Source organism: Centroberyx gerrardi, chromosome 20 (genome assembly GCF_048128805.1).
Source record: "Centroberyx gerrardi isolate f3 chromosome 20, fCenGer3.hap1.cur.20231027, whole genome shotgun sequence".
Taxonomy (NCBI): Eukaryota; Metazoa; Chordata; class Actinopteri; order Beryciformes; family Berycidae; genus Centroberyx; species Centroberyx gerrardi.
Window position 1 is genome coordinate 6,994,084 of NC_136016.1, and position 25,801 is coordinate 7,019,884.

The window sequence follows — 25,801 nt, forward strand, 5'->3', positions numbered from 1 at the left end:
GAGATCCCAGGCTTAAAAATTACTTTTATCTCATCTGTGCCAATTCCACACTTACAACTCTTCAATATCCACATTGTGTTAGAGGCTGAAGTTATCAGTGAGGCCTACATTAAAGAAAATTGTATTCTGCACCAATTCATGAAATTGGAGAGATGTCATGATTAGGTGATGGGAGAGAGAGAGAGAGAGAGAGAGAGAGAGAGGGGGGGGGGGGGGGGGGGGGGGGAATGGAGTGAGAGCAGTAATTGCTCCGTCTCTTTCAAACGATGGACCCTGATACAACTTGTTCTACCTTTGAACTGTTTTCCATTTACACACCGTAGATTAGTGTTAGATTACACTGATCATACCAGACTGAATTTCCAACCAGTATTGGAGATGGAAAAGTTGCGCGCAAAGGAGATGGGCGTCTCCGCGATCCATGCGCAAATTTTGGTCAACAAAAGTGCGCGGTATGAACAATGAATGAGTACGAAATGACAATGAATATCTCTTCCTTACTCAACTCCTCTTCTTGGAAACCGGAGTCGGTGGTCATTTCTCTGGTGTATTCTATCATCTTCTTGGTCGGCACCGTGGGAAACTCTCTGGTCCTCGCCGTGCTCTTTCGCAACGGGCAGATGAACACCAAGACGACGAACTTATTCATCCTTAACCTCGCCATCGCAGACCTGTGCTTCATTGTCTTCTGCGTGCCCTTTCAAGCCACTATCTACACTATGGACGAGTGGGTGTTTGGTCCTGTGGTTTGCAAAGTGGTCCACTTCATCATTTTCCTCACCATGTACGCCAGCATCTTTACCCTAGCAGCTGTTTCCTTGGACAGGTGCGTTTTTAGTTTTTCTAAAGGTGAAATATTTGCAGAGGGAAAACTTCATTATAAGTAGCCTGCATATTGTATGCAATCAAGATCCATATGCATATTAATGCCTAATGAAGGAGGGGAGATGTAAAATAATTTGGCTAATAATTTAAATAAATAATTTTAACTTTTTGCCAAAAGATTTCACATCAACTTAAAGTTCTGTAATGTTTTTATTGAATTGACAGTACTATATAGGAGAGACCGGGACATGTTGTTACACTTTTTACTCTACTATTGGTGTATTTCTCAGCAGTGTTATTACTATATATTTTTCTAGCTATATTAAGGTGTTCTCTAAAAAATGGCATTTTCACATTTTGAATAATTTACTGGAAGCAAAAGTTATTACTGATAAAATACCACTTGACAACTTGTGTCAACTTACCCCACATCTAGGCATGTTGTCACATAGACAAGTGTGCTGTGTTTGTGCACTCAATTCCATTTCCTTTGGAGTATAAATAAGTATAAATACTATAATAACATTAAATCATACTCGTATTTTGAAAACAACATATCACACCCACCCACCATACACCAGGTAAACAAACCCCTCCCTCACCCATCCCGGGATACACAGGCAAACCGAAATTCTGATACGATTTCAAACAGTATGATATATTAATGTACATTTAATATTATGTTTTATGATGTAAAAACAGCTTCTTAGTCACTTAAAGAAAACAGTAATAATAGTAATCTGCCTATGCAGCCTACCCTCTGTGGCTGTAAGTGAGGCTGGTCTAGAAGTGAGGCCACTTGCTACACCAGCCAAAGGTTTGTTGATTCAAGTACCAAAATATTTATTCAGAAAAGAATTAATATAAAGCTATTTCTAACCCCCCCAAAAAAGGAGTTGGATATTTATGTCAACATGCCCCGAAATCAGTGTGACAACTAGCCCCGCTCTCCCCTATCCCCTACAACCTCGTTTCTAGCTACATCACCTTTGATGATTCATACATGGCAGGACTGACCATCTGTATAAAACATCTGCTCTCTGGTCATACAGGTATCTAGCCATTTGCTACCCACTCCACTCCAGGGAGAAGAGGACGCCAAAGAATGCCCTAACCTCCATCTGCCTGGTGTGGGGCTTGGCCCTGGTATTCTCTGGACCGTATCTCAGCTACTACAGACAGATGGACCTGGGCGGCACGGCCGTGTGCATTCCTGCCTGGGAGTCCAAGCCGCGCATCGTAATGGACGTGTGCACATTCGTCTTTGGGTACCTCATCCCCGTCCTGGTGCTCAGCCTGACCTACGCCCGCACCATCCGCTACCTGTGGACCGCCGTGGACCCCGTCAAGGACATGTCCGAGTCGAGGCGGGCCAAGCGCAAGGTCACCAAGATGATCATCACCGTGGCCGCGCTCTTCTGCCTCTGCTGGCTCCCCCACCACCTGGTCATCCTCTGCATGTGGTTCGGACACTTCCCCCTCAACCATGCCACCTACGTCCTGCGCATCCTCTCCCACCTGGTGGCCTACACCAACTCCTGCCTCAACCCCATCGTCTACGCTCTCGTCTCCAAGCACTTCCGCAAGGGTTTCAGGAAGGTGTTCGGCTGCGCGCTGAGGAAGAGGGTGGTCAACAAGGTGCACGTCATTCAGGTGGCGAGCACGGTCAGCAGTATGGAGACGTCTAACTAGAGCTGGCGGCCTCAGCAGGGAGACAGCTGTGAGAAGAAGAGCCAACGGAACAGTAGAGACACTGAAACTGCGTCTTTATATGACATGTAACAGAGTTGAAGGGTATAAAGGGTTAGAACCGTAACAGGATGATACTGGCAAATGAGGGAGGCTTCAAAGTGTTGTGCTGCACAAGAGAAAGACTTGTTTTATTAACAACACCCCACAATGCCTCGAGTTGTGTTTAATCCATGTTTTTTAATGTGATCGAGCCAAAAGCTTACCCAGAACTTGCACATGTTGTCAGCATGTGGTCTGTGCTCTAGACACCACAACTTAGCAAGGCGTGCATGATTCAACAAATACTCTGAAATTGACTTATGGATGGCCAGATTCTTAAGTACTTTTCGTGGAAATCACACAAACACTGGCTTAAAATAGCAAGAGCTGGGCACCCAGAGCCTTGAGAATAGAACATGCTCCTGTGTTTCATCCTGATTTCTTGGTAAGATCATTTCAAAGAATTTTATGAAACACAATAGGGTTAAATTATTCCTTGACTGATAATTCTCATTTTGGTTAACCAATCCAGAGTAATGACTACGTAGTCCCACTTTTGTGTCTATGGGCTTGTATGCTAAGATTAGAGTTTGGGCTAATAATACCTCCCAAAAAAACATTAAGAACAGAAGAAATAAAGAAAAAAATATCTCTCAGTACAGTTTTGGATGGAAAAGCTTAAGCGGAGCCTTTCATCAACAGGGTTGTTGGTATTTGGCTGAAAATTGCCTGAGTCTGAGGAACTGTGGGTGGTATTGGACTGATAATTAGTAGTCAGAATGTTATGCAACTTGCCATTGTCAACCGGTGTACTTTTTAATTACTTCTGCATAGACTTATGTTGTGTTAATAACAGTCTCTAGTGCATATGCCTCAACAAGCCTAACTATTATCTATTGCTTTTGGCTATTGCGACCATGTGCTGCATGATCTTGTCAGTGGAAAAAGCAAGTGTTGCATGTTCATTTAGAGGGCCATATGGACCGCAAGGCTTCAGTGTTGCATAAGTGATAGTGATAGTTTGACAGATTTCATGGAACTGGCTGTACAGGGGAACTATTGCCATAATTTCAGTGAGCATAAAATGAACGTGTTGCTGTATTGTGAGATATACGGAAAAATTGCTCCTTGTTTCTTATATGTAAACCGAGACTATTGTGTGTGCATGCAGATGGTACTTTGTGTGCACAACATATTAAGTGTTCTTGAAATAAATAAATCCATCTGGTTGTTCAGAAACCATCGTGCCAGTCCTTGTGTGCTTAAAAACCAGAGCAACATGTTACAGCTGACGTCCTGAACTCCCACTGACAAACATGATGTGTCCTCGACGTTATTCTCATTCGCACAACGCTTCTAGCTTTCCTATTAATGCTCCCACCAGTCAATTAGTTCATCCTCTACGTGATTCATCATGGAGATTACATCTGTCAAGTGGCTACCTCTTAACATGATATCACATAATGACCTTGCCTTTTTCTTCAAATATCAGCACTGAAGTCTGTGGCCGAGTATGCATACTTAAACAAATATTACAGTTTCCTTGTAGCTCCTCTACTTATCATTCATGAGTCCATGCCAAGGACAATTTTCTGTTTCATGCAAATGTGAGGAACAGCAGAGTTCTCTGGATAACTAGACTTGCATGTACTGCAATACACGGCTGTGTGTGTGTGTGTGTGTGTGTGTGTGTGTGTGTGTGTGTGTGTGTATTACTCTTACCCTAGTATTTTCTATTCTCAAAGGTGGGATTACAGTTAGTTCTGGTTCCTAAGCACTGACAATATCCTTAAAGCCTGAATTCATCCATTTCCTTATGGTAAGTAGGAACCCAGAAGTGAGAACTGATGTGTGTGAATGTTTACAGCCTGCTCTTACCAACTTGGTCAAATCCTTTACATCATGACAAATGACTCCCATTCTAAATGGGTTTTTGAAGGCTGATACAGATACTGGTATTTTTGTATTGAACCTCCCGATAGCTGATGTTTTGTGTCGATATTCAACATCTTTCAATTTGACCATTTTATTATTATTATTAAGTATTCAGTGTTTCCCCCAGAATTTAGTCTTGTCAGGGTGCAAAAGACTCTCAGCCACCTGTTCAATGGTAGGGAGAAATCTGGGATGCGTTGCTGCATTTAAATGAAGAACACATTTACAAAAAAAACATTATTGAACAATTAAATCAATAATTAAAATGTGCAAAGAAAATAAAGTTTCATGTGAGGTTTTACAGACCGTTTTCATGTAGCTGTGGTCACAGAGGATCCTCCATCATATTGGCAGTGGACCTCACTGACTGGCTGAATTTAATAAAAGTTAAATATCGGCAAACCAATATATCAGTCTAACCTCAATACCCCAAGAGAGGAGGAAAAAACAGAATATAGGTCACAATCACATCATTAAGGCAATATGATGCACATATTGATTGCCATACCACGGTCACACTTGACATGCATGTATGATTGCATGATCTCATTGAGTCGTTGAGTTTGCAGGCGCCTATAGAACCCATTTGCATTTCCAATAACAGTGCAGTTGAGATTATACAAACGGTGATGTTGAAGTGTTTGCTGTCCTCTTCAGCTTCACAAGTACCACGTCATCCACGTTGATGCCAGCGTTTCTTCTATGGCAGCCATCTATTTTACAGAGCCCAGTGCATATAAAACCCACAACACTTGAAGTCACCTACTGAACTCTGCTGAGACAAACCCCAAAGTTTTTGAACAATTTTTGCCTCCAGGCATACAACAAAAATTTCACCATTAACCATTTTTCAGCAATTTTCTCATTTTAACCTGGTTGTGAACTGTTACATAAAACAACCTTGTTGTATAAAATACCATGAGCAGCAAATAATATCCTTGAAGAACAATATTACTAAGTTATTGAACTGTGCACAGCAACTACAGGATTTGCTGTGGTCAAGGTTCCTCAACTCCATTTATCACCAAGGCAACCAAACGTTGGCAACCTCTAGAGAAGGCCATCTTTCCTTCTTAATCCCAAAGATGAATGGACAGAATAGCACAAGACACACTTCACTATTCAGAATGACCGAAATGCAGCTCAGGCATGGAGGGGAAGAGTTGTTTTTTCAATGTGGAGCGATGTTGGTATCTTATGTGGTGAGCTGTCACAATTCTCCTGCTTCGCTAAAGTCTCCTTAGGACAAGGCCAGAGACAAATACCTAGCCTCTTCTCAATTTCAAGTCCTGGATGTTTCGGTCTGATAGAGGGGGAGAGGATTTGTTTGTTGATGAGAGGATCTCAGCTTGGCAGAGAGGATGTGCCATCTGTCAAATGGGCACTGAAGTGTTTAGTCTTCAGTTAAAGGGACATTAAGTAGAGTTTTTGTTCCAAAACACAGTATACGGGCTGGAAAGTGAGTTTTGACAGCATGAAATCTCAGCATGTGGTAAAGTAATCGACGATTCATAGGTATTGATCAACCCCCTGCAGATATGTTATGCTCATTTTGTGCTATGGGACAGAAAAACCTTACTTGTCGCACCTTTAAGAGCAATTCATCAATCAACTCCTAGAGAATACAAAGAGAATCATTAAGTCCAAACTATCCAGTTTGTAATGACAGAGTCTTTAGTATTGACTCTTCAAATTCACAAAAAAAAAAAAAAATTCCTCAAAGATTAAATGATTTAAAGCCCTGTACTGTGGAACTGCAGCCTATTGGCTGGCATAGCACTTCACTTTGACAGTTGTACACACATCAGTCATAGCTGACACAAGTTAATGGTGGAATGTCTCATTTAAATATTCACATTATAAACACATTATCTATGATTAATGTTCCCTGGATGGCTCAGAAAATGTCCTCAGGCCTGATTACAGATTGCAATGAAAAGCAATCATCCATTAATTATTGCCATTCAAAAGTCATCCCTTACCAAATGCCAATTAGCCATTTGATTACTTTATGTACTGTATATGTAGTAGTTTAAAAAAAAATGTAATTGTATTTCAATAAGCTAAGAGCCATCACCTTAAAAAAGTCTCCTTCCCTTGGACTTGTTAGAAAACTTGTTTTACAGCAGATAACCTTGTAGTTAAGGTCAAGGACAGCGTGTGGCAATATGAATATTGTGAATAAGTAAAATGTGAATAAGTAACATCTTGTAATCCAATTTTTAGATATTATATCATTCATAAAATAACTAACGGCAATCGCATTAAGTCCTGCTTTCATTGGCTTAAATACACGTTTATTAAAATGTTAAATTAAAAGTACGTGGTTTTTTTTAAAGGATATCAAGACTTTTTTTCTAAATCATGCTAATGAAAAACATAGGGAACTGGGGGCATCTGCTTGCAACAGAATCAGAAAACCCAAGTGACTCAAATTGGCATGTTCTGGAGTGACATATTTCAATAAATGATGGTCTTTTAAGGTTCTTAACACTCAATATATTACTCTACCAACAAGATATATAATTTCACTCAGTCAGATTTCAAAGAATCACCTCTTAGCTTTGTTGAGCCTATTATCTATGTAACCTGGACTCATCCAAACTGTGTACCATATTATATCAACACAAATTAAGCAGTGACTTTGACTGGAGAAATGAACACACTCTTTACCATGGAAACATCCAGCCAACACTGCCCATGTACATATGGGATTGGGGGTGGCTAAATATGTAAATGCAAATCAAATGCAATCTGGATCATCATGTTGAGTAACAAGCTCTTTTACTGATTATTAACAAACCCACACTTCATCTGCCCAAATTGATTTTTTGCATTTGAGCTCATCAGTGTGCTCCTTCAGAATAAAGGCCTCATCTGTTCAAGACATCCTCCTATTACAAAACAGAGTAAGGAGGTCAATGATATTTAAAGTGTCTTCTTCACACCAGGATGCTGCCCAGCCTTATTGATGTGCAAAACTCTACTGATGCTCTTTTCTGCACAGGGGGACAGGAAAGAGCAGAGACACTTTTGTTTGGTAACAAACATTAATTATGTATCCAATCTGAAAATCTAGGTGAATTTGTGAAAATTGCAGGACAACAGAGCCACGATACGCTCTATCCTGTCTCTCTATTATTTTCCTTGTTGTCAGTGAACCACTGCTGCAGCTAATTATCTTCTCTGTGCCGTGTGTGCTGATGTGCCATATTGTCACCAACAAAACAAATCACAACTGGGGGTAATTCAGAGTTCCCTTTATTTGTTTGAGGCGCTAAGCTGGAACGGGTAAATTACATATAAATACATCATCTTTATATCTTTGTACAAAATTGAACATTCATCAGACACAGCGAGGGTAACGGTAGTGTGAGGGGAGGCTGCAGGGATGGATCTCAGTTGTTATAGGAACATGGGTTCTGTACGGGGTGAGAAGTGTTTGGACTGGGTGAGGAGCATCATTCAGGGTTCATCAAGTGCAGCTCACGCTGAGGTGTCGAACAGCCTCTCGATCATCTCTTCCACGTGCTCCGGGCGATACTTGTGGTACTTCTCAGGGTTCTTGGTGAATGAGATGTTGGCACATCTAGAGATTGAAATCATACAAAAAAAAAGAAACAAAAAAACAACAGGGTCAGTGTTAATATTATTTACAGGGTTCCAACATATTCCTAAAAAAATATCCCATACATTTTTCATGATTAACCATTACAGAGTGCAATTTCCAAGACTAATCAATGTCAGTGTCTGCGTTCAGAATTTCTTAGTTTTTTGTTGAATAGCTGATCTTGTGTTGGTTAGCTAAAACTGCTTTTAAATAGGCAGGGGGAAAAAAAAACATTTTAATTTCCGAAACCTTTTGGATACACGTCATTCTCCCCAACTTTTCCAGACCGTGAAAACACAATTTTCAAATTTTCAAATTCCCATTCCTCATCCCTCTCACCTGTGTAGGAACGCCCTGTAAGCATCGGACACCACTTTCTTCTGGGCCTGGCGGATGAAGTCGCGCTGCTCCTTGTCTGGGATGGCCCACACCTTCTGGATCTTACACAGCTCCTCCAACCCGTCGTTGAAGCCCTGGGAGTCAGTAAGGAGAGCAAGTGGTCAGTCCTGCTGCAGAAGCTGAGAGTGCGTTCTTTGAAATTCAAGGTAAAATCTAGTGGATTTTTAGGACGAGGACTGATTTTGTTGTCTTGACAGGTGTTAGAATTTGTGCAAAAGTGATTTTGACCTTACCTTGAATTTGTCTTTGATCACTTGCCGCTCTTTGTCTTTCAGCTGGAGAAAGGCAAGACTTAAATTAGGATACTTATGCAAAGGACAGACAATTTATTCATATTTATTCTTATGTCTACATCAAAAGTCTAGACATAAGTCAAAGGAAAATACACCCTCTTCATTCTAACCTTGGTGCCAGGCTGGAAGACGGGCATGTTCCTGTCTGTCAGGTGCTCGGTGACCTTCAACCAGCTAGAAAAGAATGCATTGTATCAGCTCACAGTACTTGGTGTACAATGCTGATGTCAACAATACTTTTGTTCCGAGTGCACGTTAATTGGTTCAACTTGATCAAATTTACCTGCGCTGGTACATTTGGATCTGCTGCTCTATAAGCTCTCTGTATGAACTCTCAGCCTTCTTCTGTGTCACTGTTACCAGCTGGATCAGGTCCGACCTGAAGACATTCACAGGTTGACAGATTAAAGACAATCAATATTAAACTCAAGAGTACGCAATTTACTGACGTCACGTGACATGATTTCAGGGTAATGAAGTCCTTCAATTTTTCAAAAATTAGCTATCTGTTGCTGCCACTTGGGGCCGCCAAAGTGCAAAATTGCCTATAGTGCAGCTTTAATGCTAGGGTATTTTGATAGAATGATCGGCAGCAATACTCAAAGGAGGCCACAGTGCAGCATGTGTCATGAATGTGCGTCTATAAAGGGCTATTTGGTTTTATTTTTGGGGGATACCAAAATCGGGATCGTTTGCGGATCCCAAAATAGCTCTCAAGGATTTAAAATACTGTAAAATACATTAGAAATAACGTATTTTTCAGTCTTAACTGTGGACTTGCTGTCCTTATAATAGTACCATACCGTTATAATGGTCAGTTTGCAGTAAAATGTCATGTCAATGCATTTGCAAAAAAATAACTAGGACTCCTATCGTCAAGGTTGAAGTCCCCTCGCAAAGGCCTAAGTGATCGCACTGTAATCTATCAAAGTAAATTCATACGACACTGCCTGAAGGTCACAGATGAAAAGAGAGAGAAAATGCCCACTTCTCCAGGGACTTGAGGATGTAGTTGTAGTTGTTGTGCAGGAAGATGGCACTCAGAGCTGAATCCTCGTACACTTTGGATTTGCTAAGAAGATTTAGCTGCAAGTTCCCCAACACCTTGCCTGAAAGGACAAAGTCATCCATCAGCTGCCGCCACAAACCTTCGACATTTTACAAGACAGTTACAAGACAAGTGCTGTTCGTCATTTCATATATACTTACATATATAGGTGCTGAGAAGCCTTTTGCTGAACTCTGAGCTGTAGCTGCTTGCTGACGAACTGGTCTCTGGAAAAATGAAGGTAGTGTTAGAATAAGGTGTAGCTAGTTTTAGTCGATTCAGTAATCCTCAGTTCTGAAGTTTCTTGTATTTAATTTTATCTCATATGATCCTTCATTTATTTCCCCTTGGACCAAGAGTGGGAAAAAATACACATTCCCGCTCTAACTCAAAATCCTCCTTTGACTAGAAGTATTAATTAAAGTGGAACCACTCAAGTTTCTATGGTAGCATCTGAAGGTACTTTCTTTCAACCTGCACTCCTGTGCTCCACATACAGTGCATATATTATAGATAAGTGTCTGATTATGAAGCAGGCTCCTCTCCTGTGTCATTCTGCATTCATTAGCAGCCATTACAGTTCTATGAATCATCTAAAACAGATATTCACAACCAATAAATCACTCAGAATGCATGTCATCAACACTCAGGGGCCTACATGATCTTTTGCTTACCTCGGGGGTCTAAAGGTATATTGTAAGTGTCCCCCAGTACTAAGGGGCAGAGGCAAGGCAAAAGAGAAAGAGAAAGAGAAAGAGAGAGGCACAAGTGCAAAAGGTTAGAAAAGATTTGTTAGTGCAGAGTAAGCCAAGTAGCAAACGGTCGTCAGCCAGACAGCGAGGGGTCGAGGGTTGGAAAGGAGTGACGAACACGGGAGTCAGACAATGAAAGTAAGGAGAGCGAAGCTGGGAGCATGAGGGGGCAGCAGGGAGGTATGGAGCCTCTCTAAATATGGATAATCTTGTCATCGTTCCAAATGTAAAGTACTGTTACTGGGACTGATGCACAGCCTAACCGCACATGCTGAACGAAAGCTTGTCATTGAGGCTCCCTCTGGAGGAAGGGAAAAGCAATTTTGAAGCTGGACGTGGCGAGCGGAAGGAGGAGCAGAGGTGAAGGAGGTGAATAATTCAACACATCGGAGGAAGTCACAGACACAGAATGAGGAAGAAATTAGGGAGCCTAACACGAAGAACCTAAGATAGAAACAAATTTACACTCTGGTGGACAATGAAGTGAATCCTGACTCTACAAGGTGTTGGCGATGGAGGAAAGGAATAAAGTGCTAAGACAAATAGGTGGGTGTGGGAAAGTAATCCCACAGATGGTAATGGTCTTTTGAAACAGACAGCGATCACATGGACCCCATGAACCAAAGGTGTTCCTCCTACATCAGTAATCTTCTGATATGGACCTGGATTAACTATGCACAAATAAACAAAATACGCTGAATGAGTCCTATGTGAAAGTAAATAAGAGACCTATACTAATATTCAAGTTGCATGCATGTAATGTTAGTCAGTTTAGGACAGAGACAGCTGAAGTATCATTGCTGATATTAGCGTCTAGGGAACTGGTGCCTTAAGGGACTAGCAGGCATAGCAGGGGGTCAGTGCTAAATAGAGCAAACTCTGGCAATGTCGATGTGGCTCTACCTTGAGAGGCCAGCATGGCTCCAGCCGTCTCATGGAAGTCCAGCAGCTGCTGCAGGAACAGGATGGCCTGTAGGAGAGAGGCCGAGGTAATGATCACTTCACCTTATCTATTGAACCGGGATAGTCCACTCTGTACAATTAGCGGTTGCCCGGGAGTCCGCCTGGGTCCCCAGAAAGGTGCAAACATCAGAGTCCTTATGGGAGGGTGCTGAGTTTGTAGTGCAGTGTGTGCAAATAAATCTACCGCCATTACATGAGAGAAGAAGAGTGCATCAGCTTACATTGCTAGTCAGTTCGTGGACTGTTCCATCTTTAGGCATATTGTACTCCTTATCAGGATCATTCTGTGAAGACAAGAGAAAATTGATTAATTCACAGTAGGTGAACACTGTTGATAATTTACTGTGACCAGAATGTTGAATGTTACTGGAAGCACTGGGGTGAATACATGGGAAATAAATTAAGATTTGCTATGATGGAGATTCTTGCCTTGATACTGTCTGCAAATTCCTCCAGAGCTTTGGCTCCAATAGTTTCCATAGAGGTGATGAGCGTAGGCAGTTTGTTCTTGGTGCTTGCTGCTGTTCCCTGTAAGCAAACCAGAATATTCAAAACAAAGATTTGTCTTAAGCTGCATGTCCTGTCGCTCCTATAGGAGATAATGCTGTGTGCATGGTGAAGCTGTACTGATTCGTACTTGGAGTGTCGAGTCAAACTCAGACTTAGACATTTTCAGATGTCTGAGGATAGGGAAGATGGTGAGGACGGCGGAGTAGTCGTGGCGCATGATGGCCCTGCGAGCCGCTGACACGATGTTGTCTCCCTCCAGCATCAGGTTGTCCAGCGCCTCCTGTGGGCAGCAGATAACAGAGAAACATGTTGAGACCATGCTGCGGCAAAACAGAAGCCCAGGTTCCACAGATTTAGCAGTGATTTCTTGTTAACATTCATTAAGTTTGCAGAGAATATACTGTCGTGACAAAATCTTTCTATTGTGCATTTCTATGAATCTGTCTTTGTCATAAAAAAAACTGGACGTAATTACACTTTTGTTGCATAAACTACAGTTTTTTTGCTGTCCTTCTTGTGCCTTGCACAGATAGAATAGGTTTAAGATAAATGGATAGTTTCTGATGTATTCTAAATAATTTTAGATCTGAAAATTACTTTAGACATCATTATGTTAAAATAGTAAAAACCTATCCTTGCCTTATCCCTGGAGACAGTCTTCTCTGCACACTGTCATTATAACAGATCACTTCTACAATATGCCTTAATGCACTAGGCACACAGACCCATCTGCTTTCCTCGCTGAAAACCCAGGATCATATGGTCAAAAAGCGATTTGGAAAAACAAGGTGCCAATGCGATTGCTCCCAAGTACTGTGATATGCTGCTACCACAACACTTGGGCAACAATATAGCAAAGCTGCAATTCTTAATGTTTTTGATACAAGGTTTAGTGGTTTGATGCTGCAAAATTCTGTCCCTTTATTTCTATGCCTGACCTGAATGAGGGAGTCGAAGGTCTTCTTCTGGTGATGCTCGGGGATGATCTCTGTCAGGAGGGCGTACTCGCTCTGGGCCAGCTTGACAAAGGCACTGATACAGTGGATGTAGGAGTCGATCTCGATGTCGAGGACATCATCCTTCCCTGAGAGGCACACGGTAAAAGATCAAGTGAGCGGGTAAATCAACCAAGGCTTTGATATAAGACGGGGCTCTGGTCCTGTAGCTTGTTGCTAAAAAGCCGTTATTGAGTACGTGTATGCACTTTGATGAAGGTGTTAAACTGTGTGTTTATGCTGCTGGCTATGACTAGTGTCCCCCTTCACCATTTTGCAACAAATGTCCCAGAGCAAAACGGCTGTTAGCACCCATCCATTGAACAACATTCTACTCACACAGTGCTACTGTTGTTCTATGCAAATTGCTCAGTGGGTGTGTGCTGAGACAGGAATTGCTCTTAAAACCATGAAGAGAGTTTTTTTTTGTTTTTTTTATGTTTTTGATGCTGTTCCTTCTCATTCCCACGTGTTCCCCTCACTCACCTGCTGCGGCCCCGTGCTTCTCGGTCAGGGCGTCAGAGTGGTGTTTGACCCGCAGGTCGTGATCGTAACCTGATGGGTGGGGTGGGGTAGGGTAGCAGGGAAACAGAACTAGTCACACCACCGGGGGTCGTGACTAGGCTGAGGGCCAAACCTGGGACTCGCCGTGACATTTACACCGACCACCAAGCACCCAGCAGGGGGGGGGGGAGCAGGGGACACCCACCGCAGTGGGGGGGTCTTGGGCCGAAAGCGCCCACAGAGGTTTGTGCATGTGACTCATATCTATGTTAGTCAGTGTGTGTTATACTACATGAAAGGAACCAGCTTTATGAAAGATGAAGAGCCAGATGTGACACCAGCTTTAGACACATTGCAGCTTGGAGGAAAATCCCACCCTTGGATACTTTTATACTGTTATATATCATCAATCTGTGATGTTCAATGCAGTCCAGGAGTTATTTTGTGATGAAGTGTTGTAATTTACCTTTTTGTTGTAACCAGCTTCCCTCAGCCTGCCTCATCTACTTCTACTTCACTCAGTGGTTTCCTAGAATGACTTTCAACAACCCCCAGAGAACAGGCGTGAACTTGATCCATTTAGCTGTGGGTTGTACGTGACCGGAGTAAAGCTAGCTTGATATTGGATATTCTGTGGATAGCCTATATTTTCGCAAATATTCAAACCAGTGGCTGTCCTTCCTCTTCCAGTAATCACAAATGTATTCATCAATGTGGTCTTACTTGTTTGCTTTACAAGTTATTGAAGGTGAAAAAACAATATCCACCAAATATCCAATATCAAGCTAACTTTAATCCAGGTTTTACGTGCAGGTGGAGAGAGTGACAGCGATCGTGATAACTGTCGTTACCAGTCGAGGAAAAGTTAGAGTCTCACTCCTTATGCAAAACACAACATGTCTTGAGGCAGTGTTGCATTCTGGTCTATTAAGGCTACCGTTGGTGGAGAAATTGCTATCTCTTCCATTTCTATGATGGATTTCTCCCTGTTAAATGTCTAGAAAGTCTAGAAAGAAGCCAATGTTATTTGATTCTGAAGAGCTGACACCGTTTACCGTTGGATTTTTATCTCCTCTCAAACTCCATTGTAGCTGTGCTGCAAATATCTCGACGTGACATCACGTCGTCTACGTTTCGCTAGATTTTTGCTCAATTATCCACGGAAATAAGACAAAATACACCAAACTACAAAATTTACCCAGGAATGCAAGGTACATCACCAATAGCTGTTTTTTAACAGTGTTAAAGTGTTTTAGGGTGGAGTTTTTCCTTTAAATAGCCTAGCCTAGCTTAGCTTAGCTCTTTAAATTGAGCTAGCTGGCAAATCTAACAGTATTTTTTCTGCATTCTACTGCTTTTCAGAAACATAAGATTAAAAAAAGCATTTCAAGTGTTATTTTAGGTCAAAATTCTTTATCTGCAACGTCTCAAAGCTGTTGTGACTCTGAAGTGGTTTGTGTGCCTGTTGCTCTGAAGGAAAACAACAGGGGAGCACAATACAAGTAACACCGGTACACTGGCAGCGAGGAGGGAGAAAGACACCGAAGAGAAGACCGAGGTTCGTTTACCTTCCAAAGGAGTGAGGTTAGAGCCCCCCTTTTTCCCATCCAGCCCATGCTGTGAGTACTGTTTCAGAAGGTTCTGAGCCTTGCGAATGGTCCCTGGTCCCATACACACACAGAGACAAAGTCCAGGGGCAGGGAGGTCCAGACAGCCAAGAAAACAGAGGAAGGAGGTGGAAGAGGGGGAAAAGAAGAAGAGGAAGAAGAGGGGAGAGCTAGGAAGTGAGTGATGAAACACCGACACCACATCCCTCCACCACCGAAACAGCCAGGAGAGGTGTGTGTGTGTGGGGTGGGGAACCACAGCCTAGCACCACAGCTACACAACAGAGAGAGAGCAACTACAGCACAGCTACATCAGAAAAACAAACTAGGGCCCATGTGCCGAAACACACGATACCCGGTAATGTAAAGGCAGAATAAACAGGTTAGGTCAGTTATAAACACAAAACAGCCATCATAATTAATAACAGTCATATCCAGCATTATTATTATTATTACCATACAATTTGTTACATGGTTTAGGGGTGCAAAATCTACAGTATATTTAAGTCTCAGGGACCACAAGTTAAACAAGACAATATTTTGACGTTTGTTAGTGAGTTAGTAAGCATGTGGCACATTTAATATAAATTATTAATTATTAGAGCAGCTTATAGCTAGGTCTACTAATTTTGAAATGTACAACTGCCCTCACTCTGAACCGCCTCACTTTACAATGGCAGAATATCTCTTCTTTTTGCTAGGACTGGCTGAGTAACAAGTAGTTTGTCAGCGAATGCGTTGTTATGGCATTTTAGCACAAGCAATAGCAAGACCGTGCTGTGAGTGCATGTTGACTTAATTCAAGTTCAAGCAGCGCTGTCAAAAAAAAAAAGGAAAAAAAGCCTGCTTTACCAACAGATTTGCGCCAGAGGAACCAGACTATTAGCTACTTATCCACCACAAACTCAATACTACACCCACTTTTGGCACAAAGCAATCACAACACACACATCAAGCCTGCGAGACTAATTAACACAAATCAAGACACTGTGATAGCTTGACTCATCTATACTGGAAATAACCTAGTGTATCCCTCCACAGAAGGAAGCTACTTCTACTCTCTGCATCTGTTAATACGCTCCTACTTCTCATACGGAACATCGCTAAAAAAACACATGCTGTCACTTATGGCGCCCTTATTTGCCGTGAAATGTGGCGTCCGGCTGACGGAAGCAAGCGACGGCACGAGGCACACACTAAAGCTTTCTGTTTACCTGGGATGTAGACTGTCATCACAACATAAGGATTATGAAAGAGGAAAGGATGAAAGGTTAGTTCGAGTCGTAAGATTGTAATTCACAGGGGTAAACAGAGGGGTGGTAGTGCACAATGGTTCAGTGATTAGGCTAATTATAGAGGAGTCCCTACAGTGGAACATGCACTCAGTGATTGCGGAGGATACTTGAAACTGAATAATGTGGCAGGATGGTCGCCTAATCAAAATGAATCTGAATGTTGCAGCGAAATAGATTTTTGTGCGTTGAATGGGTGCTGCTATCATGTAATAATCATCACTATTCAGAATCATGCTTATTTGATAGATTCATCTGTAAAAGAGGGAAACGTAATCAGCGACTGGAGTGAAAATGATAATGAGTTGTGTTTGCGGCGGCGTGGCTGTACGCCTGCTGTGGCGGCGCTGACCTGGTCGCTTGGGAGCCTTTTTGGTGGGCGTGTCCTTGCGTTTGGTTTGGACGGCGGGCGAGTAGAGGATCCCAGAGGAGGCGCTGTTCTTGCGGAAGTGATCCTTCAGGCCTTTGATGGAGCGATCCAGCTGGCTGGACCTGATCTGGAAGTACACGTTCATGAAGTCTGCAGGGCGGAGATGAGGAGGATGTTTAGTGTTACAACCACAACAAGACTGGATAATCGGCTGGGGTGGAAATCATTAATAAGCTTGATACGATATCGTTCCAATGACTTGGGCCACAATACAATAACTTTCTTAAAGTTTTCTGATACAGTCAATATATAAGGCAATATAGTGTCATTTATTATTAGGCTTATATTTCACCTGATTGCAGTAAAGAGCTGAAACAATGTCCCTTGTAAAATATGAAATGAAAAGTCACGAACATACAAGGCCTTCTTTAAAAAAAAAAAAATACAAAAAATACAAAAATAACAATACTGTAATGAAAGGGATATCATTTTTCATTTTTATTTTCTAAAAGTCTGACTCTAGGTTTCAACAAATCAATGCAATATCATAGCAGAAAGCATTGTGATATTTATACTTTTAAGAGTTAATCTACCTGTTCTGAAACACTGTATCTCAAGTCATTCATAATCGCCTCACCAAAGGGAGATGGAGCAGAAATAGAAGTCATTTTTCTATGAAACACGCAGCACAGTCACGGCACAGAGGACGGCGGGGGCTTCACGGGGAAGAATGACAAAAATGGATGCGAGTCGGCCCTCTGGAGTTCTCGCCTCTGCCCACTTGTCTCTCTACTGATTCATCCTCGCCACGGGCGCTCGCTGCCTCGGTCTGCCTGATAATGAGACACCCTGGACCTGGACTGACATCTCCTGCTGTCATTTATTCATCTACACTCAACACCAGTTTTCTTGTCTCGGCGGTTGGTCAAGTGTGGACAAGAGCTATAGAAAAAAAACTAATAACCTTTCAAAATAGAACCTGGGTGCACAAGGCAGCTATTAATGCAAGCACTGGGATCCAGAGTTTACAGAATATGCTCCATAAAAGTCAAGCCAAAGTCCTGTGAATTTACATTTTTTTATGATGCACTCTATTTTCAGTCTAACTACAGAAAACAAGACTTTTTTGATGCCGTGTTTTTTCTCTCTCTTGGAAAAACAGACTGCATAACCAGCAGCCATAAGAAAACAAACTTGACCCCCTGAACATTTTAAATCCCCTCTCTCTGTTTGTAGTCTGGAGTACAGGAAATCTAAAAGAGGAAAGGGGAAAAAGGAAGAAAACCTAGAGGAGGAATGGCCCAAAGAGCGCAGCAGAGGTGGAGGGGGGGATGTGAGGAACCGTAAGACTAACTAACCCTGGTTGCGTCCGTATTCCACCAGCCAGCCGGAGATGCAGATTATGTCCTGGAGCACGGCTTCGGGCAGGTGTTCGAGCATCACCTCCTCCTGCACCTCCAGCTCCTCGTCCATACTGATGGCATCCAGGATCAGGATGGGAGGGACTGGCTTGCTGTAGCGAGTCAGCAGGCTGCGGAACTCGGCCTCCAGCAGCTCCTTCCCCTTCTCAAAGCGCGCTTTCTGTGGTAGAAGAAGAATAGCGACAGCGACATTGGCTGTTTTCCTGGAAACTGTTGTTTTTATACCCTACGCACACAGTAACACCTACACCACCTGCAACACACACAGCTGGCTGCACATTATATTTGCAATGCAGGAATTAGAGGAAAATCCACTTTAAAAAATTACTTCCATAGCTAAATTAACTGTTTAATATTATGTATACATACTGTATATGCATGGCCTTAGAGGGAAAGATTAATACTGTACCACTGTGTTGAGTTCTGGACTGTCAGGATTGTTGTCCTGGAAGTATTCCACAGCTTTCTGGATCTTAGCAATACAGGCAAGATACTCATCCAGTCTGCCTGTCGGTCTGGAACAGAGAATTCTTATTAGAGCTACAAACGACTTACTCATCCCCTCAGAATCCATCCCCCTCTCCTAAAAACAGGAGGTGGAGATCGGCATCATTGTTGGAAGCTCAAGTAAACTGTCAACTGAAACAATTTCTGGCAGATCACAACATTCTAACAGATATACAGTCAAGTTTTAGAGCAGGGCACAGCACTGTTACAGCAACTATGCTGGTATTAAATTATATTGTCAATGCCCTGGACAAGAAGCAACATTGTGCTGCTTTATTTGTTGATCTGTCAAAAGCATTTGACTCTGTAGACCATGGACTATTGTTAAATAGACTAAGTGATATTGGAATAGGGGACTCTATAAAATGGTTCAGGAATTATCTTACAGAACGCACACAATGTGTTTTTATAGATGGTCTTAAATCAGACTTTGTCTGTCCCCCAAGGTTCGATTTCAGCTCCTATTTTATTTTCTATATTTATAAATAACATTGGGAAGGACTTGCAAACTGCTAAATTGCACCTTTACGCGGATGATACAGCGGCGTACTCAGTTGTCCCTTCTCTGAGCCAAGCCATTAATGAGCTTCAGATAGCATTTCAACAGCTTCAAGTCTCACTACATGGGCTCAAGTTAGTTCTTAATACTAAGAAAACCAAATTCATGACTTTTTCTAGGACTCGTTCCCAATCCCCAGGTAACACAAATCTCTACACTCTCAATGGGGACTCAATTGAAAAAGTGTCATCATATAAGTATTTAGGTATTTGGTTGGATGACAAGCTTTCTTGCAAAGTACACATTGAAAATCTTGTGAAGAAGCTGAAACTAAGGATAGGTTTTTATTTTCGAAATAAGGCTTGTTTTGACAGGAAAAAACTTGTGCAGGCTACCTTTTTAAGTGTTTTGGACTATGGTGATGTTGTGTACATGCATGCTGCCTCTTGTACACTCCACCTTTCAGATTCTGTGTACCACAGTGCTCTACGATTTATAACCAATTCTGGTTCTCGTACTCATCATTGTACGCTTTATGATTTGGTTGACTGGCCGTCACTAAATCTACGTAGACAACTTAATTTGTATATTTTTGTGTACAAAGCCATGCTGGGTAAACTCCCCTCATATTTATGTAATCTCCTGACGCAGACCTCCAGCAGTATTCAGCTTCGTTCCACCAGGCGGCTTCCTTACCAGGTTCCAAGGGTTTGCACTGAGCTGGGGAAAAAAGCCTTCTCCTACTTTGCTCCCTGGACTTGGAATAATCTGCAGAACATACTACATCTTAATAAACTAGTCCCCTTGGAAAAATGTAAAGCCATGTTAAAAGTCCTTGTAACTGTGAAATGCAACTGCCTTAATTGAGCTGGATATAGTCTCTTCCTTGTGTGTTTGATGTTTGTATTCCCTGTCTGTTGTGTTTTATTTCTATTTAAACTGTAACTGGTGTGCTGTCTTGGCCAGGTCTCCCTCGGTAAAGAGATTTCAATCTCAAGGGACTTCCTAGTTAAATAAAAAAATGTTAAAAATCATTGTGCGAGTCCCACAGAGCGACCCGACGACGCGGCCGAAGTCTCACCCCTCTTTAATGATCCTGTCGGTGTCCTTGGCCACGTGGTAGTAGCTGATGACGTGATCCATGCAGGACAGGGTTTTGTCCACGTTCTCCTGCAGCCGCTGCAGGTTCTCCGTCTGTTTGTGGACCGGGATGATGGAGTTCTCCAGCTGCATCAGGCGGCTCTCAAACGAAGACAGGATCGAGACCTTTCAGGATAAGAAGGATGTCCATACAGGTCAAGAAAGAGAAACCACCTTGTAATATCCATCTTACAATTCACATTGCAAAGCAAATATATTTGTGCATGTAGGTGACGGTCATTCAAATATTCAGACACTGGAAATCTATTTTCTTCTTCTTTTTGCACTGTGGGCAACATGTATCTGCAAGTATATCCAAAATATATTTTGGCCACTCAAGTGTTTATTTTGAATGAATGTCATCTACATGTATAAATATATTTTTGAATAATTTAAAACATATTTCTAAACATACTTGAAAAAAGGACGCTAAGACACATCATTATGTGTATTTATGTGTGCCCAGGCTGCCTTTTAAGTATTCTTTTACCCTCAACTCCTATGTGGAGCTTTTATTTGCAAACAGAATGGTTAATCGTTTGGAGAATCCCCTTTAATACTACATATCTCTACACATATTCTGAAGGATATGTGACATGTAGGCCTAGGTTTTGCAGCATGGGAATGTAAAAACAATGAATCATTCTTCATCTATGTCTTGGTCAGTGTGTTGCATGTTTATGTGAACATGAGATCAGATTTTTAGTGTGTTTTGTTCATCATACCATTCCCTTGGTCAGCTGATCACTCTTCTCCAGATTCTCCCTGATGAATGACAATGTCTCCTGCTCCTGTAACAGCACAATGAAAACAGGCAATGACACACTACACCCAGACAGTGAAACAGAAGTGAATAATTATGAAAACATGCAAGACCACTGCTTAATAGATGCTGTGCAAGTAACTGGTAAGCCAGTTTGTGTATTTTTTTTTTTGCCATAAAGCACCGCTGTGCTGCTCCCTCCCAGCCATGTCCGACCTGCTTCAGTTTCTCCTCTATCTCCCTCTTCCTGGCGGACGCGTCCTCGGTAGGAATCATCTTGAGCAATCGTTGAAGCAATTCCCATTAAAGGACGGCCACCAGTGTTGTAAAAGATATTTATTTCACCTCTCTAGTCCACAAAATGACAACAACGACCTCCCAAATCTGCTGTTGTGGTTAGCTGGAGGTACCAACGTCAAGCCCACCGGATTATGCAAAAACACATTTCCGGTAAGCATTTTCAAAATAAACCCCATATCGTCGAACTTGTTGCCACGGTTGTTTTTTTTTTTATAATTATTTCCAACAAAACAAAAATTTAGAGAGGGATCTGCAGTAAGTAAAATGAACTTGTTTATTTCTCCCCAAAACTAATTTCCGTATAGCCACATATAAGCTTATGCAAAATGCCATATAAGGCTGTCAAAATCAAAGAAAGAAAGACTTCAGCACAAAACTTACACCAGACTACTTTGGATGGTGTCTACTATCTTGAAAACGTCCATTTTAACCGAAACCAGTGGTACAACTGCACCTAAATGCTATAGAGTGGGAACGGGTCTGGCAGACTTGACACCGGGATGGAGCTGCCATGTGATTAAGCTTTTCTTTTGAACTATATGACAATCCATTTAATGGATATAGTTTAACGCCACATTTAATGTAGTGATTCTGCTGACTATTTGAAGCTGTTTGTTGTTGCCTCAAAATGTAATTGTTCCTTATTTAGCAAAAGTGACAAATGTTACGGTTTATTTTGAAGGCAAAATCGCCCGCCTTCCGGTATATTTCTGACCGTCTGTCGCTAGCTTGACGAGCTGGATAAAGGCGAGGCTTTCTCTTCCGCATCCGTCTTGTGACCACTGAGCTCCAATATAATACTTGCATGGCTCGGAACAAAAAAGACGCCATGTTTGTTGTGGCAAATAAACCTTTCCATTGCAATACTGTCATCTGTGCACTCGTGGTTATGTTAATACCTTGTAAACGCGACTAAAACACCCTGCGAGATCTCCAATATCAGGAGAACACACCATAAAAACAAGTGATAGTTTATGCACGACCCTGATCTTAACATACCACTAGGTGTCACTGCAGTCTACTGTGGAGCAAAAGGAAAGATGTGAATACAAATTCAACGTGCATTTCAACAGAAAATGGAGAATATCAGAATGGTTTTAAATAAAGACTGGCACACTGTTCGGAAAAATGTTACAAATGTATTTGCACAAAAAAGATGTTCCACATAGTTTCTTTACATAAATATTTACAAATGCATTGAATACTTTACACTGTTTTACAACCCTGTTTTACAACCCTGTATATTATACAAACAAAAAAGTTGGTACAATATCTTTCAGAATCGGCATTAACCATTGTATCAAGAGTAATGTTAATAGGCAATGTAAAACAACAGACAAAAAATAAAGATAGCTCAGGGGGTTTGTGAGACTACATAGCACATGAGAAGCCCATCTGGAGAATACCCATCTCTCTCTTGACATGTATCACCCTGGGCAGCAGGGTGGCAGAGTGAGAGGAGAGACCGTCATTAAAACCCTATCTCCGCTGCTATAGTATCCTTGACCAAGACACTGAATCCCTACCAGTTCACTGTTCCATAGCCGACCCTGACCTCTGATCTTCCTGTGGGATGAGGGGGCAAAAAGATCATTTCTCTATAGGGAATGATAAATTGCATTACATTAAAAACAACAGAAATTCCAAATCTTGTGTATTCACTTGAAGTTGAAAAAGCTTTCGTCCTATGTATCAATCTGCTAATAAAAGAATAGATACTATAGCATTAAGAATAATGCAAACATGTTCAAATCGAAGAGCTGCACTCTACGATTCCTCTTCTTTAGACAGCGCCTGTGAAAAAAAAAATAAAAACCACATGAAATTCATACGCCTTTTTGAAACACTGACGAATTAATTGAAAATGGGACTCTAGTCAATGATGCCACTGTTGGGTTTGTTTAACTCAAAATTCAAGTCACCTGTTTGAGGAACTGTCTTCCAAAATAATTAGTAGCCATATTCTTTAAGCTGGTCTTGCTTCCCACTCTACAGCGCACGTATCCATACAGGTTGGCCCCTTGTAACACCACTCCCATGATCACCACAGCCTGTGTGTGGAAGACGATGGTTAGAGTTGGACATGTATGGTTTGACAACGAGGAAACCTTTCTAATGTTGAGGACTCACCAGCCACTTAATCCTGAACGAAAAGAGGGTGCTGAAGGCAAAGACAACCCAGAGAATGGGACACACAATCAGTCCGAGCCAGAAGATGCGTGACTCCGAATCTGAGGCCTGTTGCTTCCCGGCCCCCTGTGGAAAACAGAGGATATTCTCACACACACTCAGGATATCTGCAAATACCATCAGGCCTGCCACCAGTACTGCATTTATCAATCCAAAATGGTACAAGAGGTCAGTAAAACATTGTGTAAGGTTAAAGGCTTGCTTGTAGGACTACGCAATTACTGTAATAATGTTAATCAAAAGCATACACAGCAACATGAAGCACACATAGGAGCAGCTTGATTAAGGCAAATCTACCTTACCTTTCTAGACTCAAACACCCAGTGGCTCTTTCCATCATCATCCACCTGGTTCCACCACCTGAGACCCACCATCAACCTGCCTGTGATGTTCTGTAAATGTAGATTTCACATGTAAATACACTATATATTATTATAACATTGTCATTACATTACACAATAAAGATTTTTTACAGAATAAAGATAATTTATCATGAAGAAGTGGAAAGTGGCCCACCTTTACAGTCCAGAAGTCACATGATAGCAGAAGGATTATTGTAACCATGCAGGCGATGAAACTGCTACTCAAAAACTCACAGAGCAGATACACAAGGATGGCACTAACTCTGAAGAAGAGGTGAAAGAAGGATGCCACTGGATGCCTGGTAACATAGATTTTAAACAGACTTAATGCAGTGTTCAGCATGTTTATGTCAATAAGGCATGACAGGCCTATGATGAGTACATCTGCAATTAATATTGTATTGTCAGTCAATTGTCCGTCAGCTGCTCAGTATTGTGTGCGAGTCAACTGAGTCAGCTGTGAGTGAACTTACTTGATGTTCGTCTTCTTGGACTTTCTCCCAGCATCCTCCTCTGCGTCAAACAGGGACACATCATCATCATTGGAATCCTATGGGATCAATAAGGAAGAGGCTTTTTAAACCCTTGGAGGTTTGGTGTACAAACCAATTTGGCCTTTACACAAAAGCTTCATCTCTGTCCACATATGGACTGGCCCTGGAACACCTGAGGACATATACATTTTACTTCTCCTTGTAGTGCCAAAAGCATTTTTTAATCCATATAAACTTAAATACTTTTGTAATACTATAGTACTAATACTTTACTTTGAAACTGAGAGCACTACTGAACAAAGCTAACTTAAGCATTAAATGAGTCCACCAGCGTGCTGTTTATTGTTAATGGAGCATCTCCAGTCTGTATTCAATATAACATTAAATTAGTAACTTGCTTCTGTGACTTCTAACTTCAAGAGACAGCCCTAAGTGATATGCAAACATGTGCTCGCTCGGATGGAACAGCCTAATTAACAGGGTGATACTGGGTTTGCCAAACAGTGAGTGCTGTCATCGATTTAACTTGCTGATGTAAGATACTGTCTGGACAGTCAGGCAGCGTAGCTAGCTGACGTTGTAACACTGGACTTGCTACCTAGCTGGCTAGGTTTGACTGCACGTCTACAACCCAAAATATATGTAGTCGAGTAGTAGACGTATCTGATGAAAACCCTAATGTTATGTGGTTTTGGTATTATTAGCTAGTTAACTTAAATTAAGCTAGGTTAACATAACGTTAGCTATACAAATATGTAAACATTAAGCCTAGCATGCTAACCAGTTAGCAACATTAACACGACATGTTCCCCTTGGCTCGGAAATATTTTGTATTTTCGAGATTATTTTGCAACTATTCTTACAATAAAAGTGGTGCTAAATTAAATGTTTAATATATTCTACATAGTAGACAAGAATAAGAATGAAATTTGCCACTTACTCGTCTCATCATGGTGAAATCTGAGCAGCTACTTCCTGGTTACATGTCACTGACTGGGTGGACTAAAGGTGGCCAGGACGCGCCTGTCTGAAATACCTCCGAAATAGTCTGGAAAAGCAGTTATGTGAGTTTGTTGCTTTTTGTGTATAAATATGCGACGAGGGAACAAGCTGTCAGCCTTTAATTCTGACTGTATATTTGTTTACATGATTCCCTGGCACGCCCTAAATGCAGAATCTTGTAGTCTATCTCAATGTATCTTGTTGGCATTTCAGCTGTAGGGTGCATTCTGCACAAGAGTCCTTTATTTCAGTATTTCATACTTTATTCAATAACTGACTGATAGAACTC

At 41.6% G+C, this 25,801-nt stretch overlaps 3 protein-coding genes across 9 annotated transcripts; 1 reads left to right on the plus strand and 2 right to left on the minus strand.

The window, feature by feature from the left end:
• Nucleotides 1-461: 461 nt before the first annotated feature.
• On the plus strand, nt 462-2,517 carry LOC139918514 (galanin receptor 2a). The gene is made up of 2 exons (XM_071907927.2): nt 462-826; nt 1,878-2,517. The coding sequence occupies exons 1-2, from the start codon at nt 462-464 to the stop codon at nt 2,515-2,517; spliced, it is 1,005 nt and encodes a 334-aa protein (XP_071764028.1).
• Nucleotides 2,518-7,734: 5,217 nt separating this feature from the next.
• exoc7 (exocyst complex component 7) lies at nt 7,735-21,578 on the minus strand. 7 transcript variants are annotated; one of them, XM_078290725.1, is made up of 21 exons: nt 21,381-21,578; nt 21,127-21,192; nt 20,343-20,527; nt 18,665-18,770; nt 18,193-18,415; nt 16,817-16,984; nt 16,387-16,398; nt 15,134-15,226; nt 13,548-13,616; nt 13,005-13,150; nt 12,194-12,346; nt 11,986-12,084; nt 11,778-11,840; nt 11,497-11,563; nt 10,003-10,068; nt 9,782-9,902; nt 9,077-9,172; nt 8,904-8,967; nt 8,734-8,775; nt 8,441-8,574; nt 7,735-8,080 (listed from the first exon to the last, which is right to left on the minus strand). In XM_078290725.1, exons 1-21 carry the CDS (start codon nt 21,438-21,440, stop codon nt 7,978-7,980), a joined length of 2,136 nt encoding a protein of 711 aa, XP_078146851.1. In that variant the 5' UTR covers nt 21,441-21,578; the 3' UTR covers nt 7,735-7,977. The 7 variants fall into 7 exon arrangements, with proteins under 7 accessions (XP_078146851.1, XP_071763804.1, XP_071763810.1 ...); XM_071907703.2 differs by lacking the exon at nt 16,387-16,398; XM_071907709.2 differs by lacking the exon at nt 15,134-15,226.
• A 1,011-nt stretch (nt 21,579-22,589) lies between these two features.
• tvp23b (trans-golgi network vesicle protein 23 homolog B (S. cerevisiae)) lies at nt 22,590-25,523 on the minus strand. The gene is made up of 7 exons (XM_071907808.2): nt 25,451-25,523; nt 24,490-24,566; nt 24,171-24,315; nt 23,957-24,046; nt 23,595-23,720; nt 23,387-23,515; nt 22,590-23,258 (listed from the first exon to the last, which is right to left on the minus strand). Exons 1-7 carry the CDS (start codon nt 25,460-25,462, stop codon nt 23,232-23,234), a joined length of 606 nt encoding a protein of 201 aa, XP_071763909.1. The 5' UTR covers nt 25,463-25,523; the 3' UTR covers nt 22,590-23,231.
• Nucleotides 25,524-25,801: the final 278 nt, after the last annotated feature.

Coding starts and splice junctions, on each gene's coding strand:
- tvp23b (XM_071907808.2), bottom strand. Junction 24,316..24,489: donor TCCAAGAAGACGAACATCAA/GTAAGTTCACTC, acceptor CTATGTTACCAG/GCATCCAGTGGCATCCTTCT. Junction 23,259..23,386: donor GAAGACAGTTCCTCAAACAG/GTGACTTGAATT, acceptor TTTTTTTCACAG/GCGCTGTCTAAAGAAGAGGA.
- exoc7 (XM_078290725.1), bottom strand. CDS start 21,440: ATGATTCCTACCGAGGACGCGTCCGCCAGGAAGAGGGAGATAGAGGAG. Junction 11,564..11,777: donor TCCACGAACTGACTAGCAAT/GTAAGCTGATGC, acceptor TCTCTCCTACAG/GCCATCCTGTTCCTGCAGCA. Junction 8,968..9,076: donor ATCCAAATGTACCAGCGCAG/GTAAATTTGATC, acceptor ATTCTTTTCTAG/CTGGTTGAAGGTCACCGAGC.
- LOC139918514 (XM_071907927.2), top strand. CDS start 462: ATGAATGAGTACGAAATGACAATGAATATCTCTTCCTTACTCAACTCC. Junction 827..1,877: donor GCAGCTGTTTCCTTGGACAG/GTGCGTTTTTAG, acceptor CTGGTCATACAG/GTATCTAGCCATTTGCTACC.